The sequence below is a fragment of the Brassica oleracea genome, chromosome C3 (genome assembly GCF_000695525.1).
Source record: "Brassica oleracea var. oleracea cultivar TO1000 chromosome C3, BOL, whole genome shotgun sequence".
NCBI lineage: Eukaryota > Viridiplantae > Streptophyta > Magnoliopsida > Brassicales > Brassicaceae > Brassica > Brassica oleracea.
The window spans coordinates 33817235-33824264 of record NC_027750.1 but is presented as its reverse complement, the minus strand read 5'-3'; the positions used below and the strand labels follow the sequence as shown (position 1 = coordinate 33824264).

The 7030-nt window shown below is 33.0% G+C and overlaps 2 protein-coding genes across 2 annotated transcripts; both read left to right on the top strand.

Moving 5' to 3' along the window:
• The first annotated feature begins 1179 nt into the window (after window positions 1-1179).
• LOC106333987 (probable inactive receptor-like kinase SSP) lies at window positions 1180-3535 on the top strand. Its single transcript, XM_013772359.1, has 9 exons — window positions 1180-1451; window positions 1547-1682; window positions 1888-2021; window positions 2111-2177; window positions 2248-2333; window positions 2579-2767; window positions 2842-2991; window positions 3079-3192; window positions 3281-3535. The coding sequence occupies exons 1-9, from the start codon at window positions 1182-1184 to the stop codon at window positions 3533-3535; spliced, it is 1401 nt and encodes a 466-aa protein (XP_013627813.1). The 5' UTR covers window positions 1180-1181.
• A 796-nt stretch (window positions 3536-4331) lies between these two features.
• Window positions 4332-5087, top strand: LOC106334322. The gene has a single exon (XM_013772625.1). The coding sequence runs from the start codon at window positions 4332-4334 to the stop codon at window positions 5085-5087; it is 756 nt and encodes a 251-aa protein (XP_013628079.1).
• Window positions 5088-7030: the final 1943 nt, after the last annotated feature.

The window sequence follows — 7030 nt, the reverse complement described above, 5'->3', positions numbered from 1 at the left end:
ATAACTTCATTAGACTATTTATGATGGAGGTGTTGAATACAAATCCAATGGTTGAATTAGTGCAGTGAAAGTATTGAATCTAGATGTTAAATCCGGTGAATTAATTAGTGGTGAAAGTATTCAACAAGTAAAAATGATTATGATGGACAGACTTATCACATGTTGTTTGCAGATTTTGTTTTTATTCTTATTGTTTAAAATCGTTTATTTTATAAAAAAATTGTTATACCAAAATTTATATTTATTTATTTTACAAAATAAATCTAAGTTTTTCAAAATTAATGGCAATATTTTTTCAAAGATTTCACTCGTTAATTTTTTTTGTTGTAACATAACACGTATTTTGATATAAAATACTAAACTATTTAAAAAAATATTCACAACAAAGTGCACCGCAGATTTACGAAACAAAAAAGAAGAAGATAACACACGATTTTGCCAAAATTTGACTCTACAAATTATGAAAATGATCCAAAAATACATTTTTAACAAAGAAAAAATTAAAAGGTAAAAAAGAACTAGAAGGCATATGGTGAAAATAAGATAGCACGTCTTCTTTGGCAGTAAAATGACATTGTTTATTTTTGCTATAAAATCAAACCGGTGTCATGGTAATAAAGAGACCCTAAGCCTCAACAAAGAGACACCAAGCCTCAGACTCAAAGAACAAACAAATAAAATAAAAATCCATTTTCTTACAATAAATCAATAAACAAGGACACTTTTATTGGATATATAAGAAATTAAAGAGTATGAGTAAATACCCAAACTGCAAAAGGGTAACCTTTTTTAACAAAAGAAAATATTAGATTTAATGTTTTTTAAATAATTGGCAAAAGTATTTTGAGGTTTTCTCGAGTTTTGAAAACAAATTCATGTGGGATAAAATCAACCTATTAAAACAAAATCCACCGTAATATCATTGTATATTTACGAAAATGCTAACACAATTTTGGCTGTACGAATATCTTTCTAGTGATCCCAAAAAAAAAAGACAAAATATGTTAATAAGCCCTTGAAATGACTGTTGTATTGGTAACAAAGAGACACTATAAGCCTCAACAAACACCATTAGATAAAAAAAAAAAAGAGACACCAAGCCTCAGAGTCAAACCCATTTTTACAGTGCATCAATAAAAAAGGAACACTTTTAAAACTCTTGTTTTGCCCGCTGAAAAATCATGGGTTGTTGCAACTCATCGCCTTCCATGGAAGATCCTCCTCCTCCACAGAATGTTCATCAAAACCATGGAGGAAGTGATTCACAAATAACAAAGTTTTCCTTCTCCGATCTAAACAAGGCCACCGAAAATTTTTGTTTGAAAAATATCGTTTCAGAGAACGGAGGGGAAACCTCTGATATCGTCTACAAGGGGCGTTTCCATAACGGTGGCTTCATTGCTGTTAAGAAATTTACGAATATGGCTTGGTCCGATCCTTACCAATTTGTGGTACACTTTCTTTGTGTGAGAAGCTTTTTAATGTTGAGACGGTTATTGATTGCTTTTAGCGGGCTTGATTCTGGTTATTCCTTTGTCATTTTCAGGAGGAGGCACATAGAGTTGGGAAGTTAAGGCACAACAGTGTAGTAAATTTGATTGGATATTGCTGTGATGGAAATGAAAGGCTTCTTGTCGCAGCTTTCATGCCAAATGATACTCTTGCTAAGCGTTTGTTCCATCGTATGTGTCAATATCTTCATTTCTTCTTTTACTCTCACGTATAACATTGGTGGTTTATGAGACATAATTTTGATTTAGATGGTTCTAAAGACAGACAAATGTTGTGACTAGAACACATGTAGAACTAACGTTTATCATTCTATGTTTTTACAATTGGAACTTGTTAACGTTTCCCGGTTTGAAATTTTCCTATTGTGAATTACAGGGAAAATTCAAACCATGGAGTGGGAAATGCGGCTGAGAGTAGCTTTTTGCGTAGCTCAAGCATTGGATTATTGTAGTGGTGGAGGCTTTACATCTTACAATAATTTAAGTGCTTACTCGGTTCTTTTTAATGAGGTATATATAATAGTTCTTCCCCAATAACATTTTCATGACTAAGCCTTCTTGTTGGCTAAAGAAGAATTTTTTTTTAATGGATATTGAAGGATGGTGATGCTTGTCTATCCTGTTTTGGGTTGATGAAGGAGTTCAAAGATGATCAAAGAACAACCGGTAATCAATTTGTACTTTTCTATTCAGTTTGTTACTTTTATTAGAATATGATGGTACTTTGTCCTTGTAGGAAGTGTGAACTCTGAAAGTTTGATATTTAGATTTGGTACTCTCCTTGTGAATTTGCTAAGTGGAAAGCATACTCCTCCAAGCCATGTAAGTGATTCTGTTCAAGTCCTCTCTCGCGTACTTGCTACTTAAGTAGGCTGATATGTGGAAGCATACCATTTTGTCTTATTTTTGTGAACTATCTTTCATTAAACGTGATCCATGTACAAGGCTGATATGTGGAAGCATACCATTTTGTCTTATTTTTGTGAACTATCTTTCATTAAACGTGATCCATGTACAAGACTATAAATAGTATTTAACATTAACGGGTTGTTATTTTATGATTCTAGGCTCCTGAAATGATACATTGCAAGAGTGTTGTTGAGCTGATTGATCCAAACTTGAAGGGAAAGTTCTCTGCCGAAGAAGCTACCATAATTTTCAAACTCGCTTCTCAATGTTTGCAGTACGAGGATATAGAGAGCCTAAATACAAAAGACCTTGTTACAACTTTTGAAACCTTGCACACTAAAACAAATGTAAAGGTATTATTGTGACAGTAGTTGCAATCTTGATTTTTTTTTCTAATCTAAAACAATCTTATTGCTTGCAGGCCTCATCTTATGTACTGCCTGAAATGGCAAAGCGTAGAGATGTATCTTTGAATCAACTTTCGACCCTAGGAGATGCCTGTTTGAAATTGGACCTCAAAGCTATTCATAAAATCTTGGTGATGGCAGAAGATGACAAGGAACTCGTCGAGGTAACCAAACTCACCAACTTAAAACATGATTCTGCTGGCATCAAAGAGCCTTACTATTCTGTTTCTTGGTTTTGCTCATGAGCTAAGTTATCTTTCGAAGAATGGTTAGAAGAGGTAAAAGATATTCAAGAAGTTCGAAAACGCGGTGATCAAGCCTTCCTAGAGCAAGACTTCGAAACTGCCATTGACTGTTACTCCCAGGTAGCTAATAGTATCAACCATATTGCCTCTTCCTTTGTATATTAGTAAGAAATGTATTTCTAATTCTGTTTCTGTTTGCTGTCCACAGTTAATTGAATTTAGAAGAATGGTGTACCCAAGTGTTTATGCTAGGCGTTGTCTATGTTATTTATTCTGCAATCAACCAGATCGAGCACTTAAAGATGGGATGGTTGCACAACAACTATTCCCTGATTGGCCAACTGCCTTCTATTTGCAGTCTGTGGCACTATCCAAATTAAACATGATCACTGATTCTGCTGATACTTTGAAAGAAGCAACTCTTCTTGAAGCAACGAGACAGCACCAGGAGGAAGAATCTTGATTTTCCAGATTTATTATATTTTCGTTTTCTATTAATTGTGGCATTAATGTGTAAATTCTGATATAAGAAATTTAAAAAGTATTTTTGCTTACTCTCTAACAAAGATAGCTTTTGGGTAAATGGAGAAATTAAGTTTCTTGTCTTTTAGTCCTTTTTTTTTTGTTCAAACTCTTGTCTTTTAGTCTAGTTTCTACTTTGTGTGAAAATTTAATGTTTGGCAATGGAGGTTGCATAGATACTGATTTGCTTACTCTCTAACAAAGGTTAAATGTATACATATTATGCATGAAACTAGAACAGAGACAGCGAGAATGTAAGCGACCCTCTTGTCTATGATCTACATTATTTCTCTCCATAGTGAGACAAGATCCGAGGTTTGCAATACGGAGGTTGTACTTGTGTACATGTAATTTTGAGAGTTATAATTGTTTTCCAACAACCCTTACAGCTCATTGTACTCCACTAACAACTGTTTTGGTTCAGACACATAAGCGACATGTGTTATTGTCACTCGTGCATATATGCAATAAGGAACATGATCTTAATAGAGAACTGAACTGTGACGATGGTTAGAGAGAGTCAGCAGATAGTAAGGAGATCTTGATCCATTACTTTTATATTACATCAGATGCATTTTGTAACCAGGTAAAAGACACATTACACAAACATTTTATTAATGTTGAATATTTTACGCACCAATAGATTCCTCTCGTCTCTCTTCCCTTGCGGTATATATACATATGCAAGACCCCAGAAGCAATGAAAAGTCAGAACAAACAATAAAACAGACACAAAAATGGCCGTCTCTTTCCACGTTCGCTCAAACAGTTTCCCCTCTAGATCTCACCCACAAGCTGCTCATGTCAGTGAGCAGTTGGCACGTTTGAGATCTTCTGAGGAAGGGGAAACCTCAACATCTTCCAGCTCTTCTATCTGTCAAAGAATTGACAACATTCAAGAGCTACACGAGTCTCTTGACAAGCTTATCTGCCTACCAGTCACACAACAGGCTCTAGCTCAAGAACAAAACAAGAAAACCGTCGAGCAGCTTCTTGATGGATCTCTCAGGATCCTGGATTTGTGCAACATTTCCAAGGATGGTTTGTCAGAGATGAAAGAGAGTCTCATGGAGATCCAATCCATTCTAAGAAGAAAGCGCAGTGAACTTTCTGGAGAGGTGGAGAAATACTTAGCCTCAAGAAAAGCTGTCAAAAAGACCTTTCAGAAAGTACAAAAGTCTCTAAAGGTTGCACACGTTGAAGACAAGAAAGAAGAATCTTTAGCTGTCTTTGGAGAAGCAGAGGCAGTTACAGTTGCTCTGTTTGATTCTTTCTTTAGGTACATATCTGGATCAAAGACTTGTGGCAAATGGTCAGTCGTCTCAAAGCTAATGAACAAGAAGAAAGTTACACGTGAAGCTCAAGCAAACGAATTCACAATGGTTGAGTCCGAATTTCAGTCTGAGAAGACCTTGAAGATGGAGGACGTTCAGATCCTAGAGTCATTCATTCAAGATCTTGATGATAGACTTGAATCACTCTCTAAGGCCTAATTTTTGTAAAGAAAAGAAAAGATAATAGAAACATATTCAAATATTCAAGTCTCAATTCTAAGCATTTAATTCCCTTTAATCTTTGACTCTAAATTAATAACTCCTCTAACGCCTGCATGATGGAAAGCCTTCTAAGTGATTCAAGAAATCTAAAAAGAAGAAAATTTAGAGTTGCCGTGTGTTTCCACATGTTAAAGATCGACGAATAAGGATCTTGTCTGTCAAATATCGTCGAGAAAGCTGTCTTCAAGATGAAATATGTTTTCTTAAAGTCACACGTATTCTGCATTAAACAACTCTGTCCATGTCTTTGTAGTGGAAACATTGTAAATGATTCAGCAAAGAATCAGTGCCTAATGCCTATTAACGTCTCCATGTGCACTTCATTCACATGTCAAAATCGATTAAGGGCCACACTAGTTTTGTCCCTGCTACCCGCGGTGTTAGCGCTACAACAAGTTTTCGCTACAACAAGTTTTAAACAGTTCCAAACCTCGGCTGATTCATGTTAGCATTTATAGTTTTTCGCGATTGCGGGTAGATAAATAAAAGTAAAAAATTAACAATTTAAACAAAAAGTTAGAATTAAGATATTATAAATAAAAATATATAAATACATTTTATGCTTTAATTTATTTTCACTAACAAATCATAATTTATATTAGAAAAACTTTAAACCAAATATATTCACTATAATTTTTCAAACATTAATATTTATATACATATATAAACATATATACATATATAAAAAATATTTGTTTTTAAAAAAGAGTATAATCTAAATCTTCATATTTCGTTTTGGAATTTTAACTTTCATCTAAACTAAATATATAAATAAATAAAATAAATATTGTTATTAATTATATTAAATTAATAACGTTTATATCTTTATGTTTTAATATAATTTTCTAATGTGTAAATATTGGTAATTTATTATTAAACCGCTGCGGCATCTCATAATCAACCAGTTATAAATATTCCGTAAGAATATCAATTTTTAACCTATGTACTAATTGTACAAATTGTTTAATAACGTTTGAAATCGCATCCACCCACATTTGCAAATTCCCGAAGCTGTACCAGCAACCGCTGCATTTCAATCCATCAGACTTTAAAATGAATCTTGTTCTTTGTATGTTATCTTGCACAAGCTTCCTTACGTATAACAAATTTTTAATCCTATCGTTTTCTTATCTTATATAAAAACAGAGTAAATGATAATGAAAAAATCATAGCAAATATAGTAATTTTTTTGTTTGTTGCAAATATAGTAATTAAACAGCCAAAAATAAAAAACAGAAATAGAAGAAATACAGTATGAGGATCTACAGGATGAGTGATAACTTGTTCTTTTCGTGGAATAAAGATAGATTTTTATGCAATGTTTAAAGTGTGATTGTTTGATGAATTATCGGCTGTATCCGCATCGTCGATGCCATGTGATATAGCAAAATATAGTTGAAACGCTTTTGTTTCTTTTTATACAATTGACTTCACAGAGCATTTGAAGGTTCAGAATGCTACATGATTTGTCTAGGGCGTAAATTAGTACTTGTATGTGATTGTTTCCGCTGATGTCAAGATTCTAATAGTAAGAATTGATTTGGGATATTTCGAGGGGTTGACATCAATTGTTCCTCTGAACTATTGGTACCAACATTTAATACACACAAAGTATCTCATCTATTAATTTATGATCATATTTTTATGTACTATTAACAAATCATAGTAGCAACACTTAAAGAATTAATTAATATGGCATATTTGATTATTTATATGAGAATTTTCATGTTTACCAATTTGTTCGTACAATTATTCATGTTTACCATCACTAAAGAGACATTTTCAAAAATAAATTCTCCATTAAGAGGCAAAAAACTCTTATACTCTTATTTTATATATAAAATATATACTTATTTAAATAAATAAAATATAAAAAATCG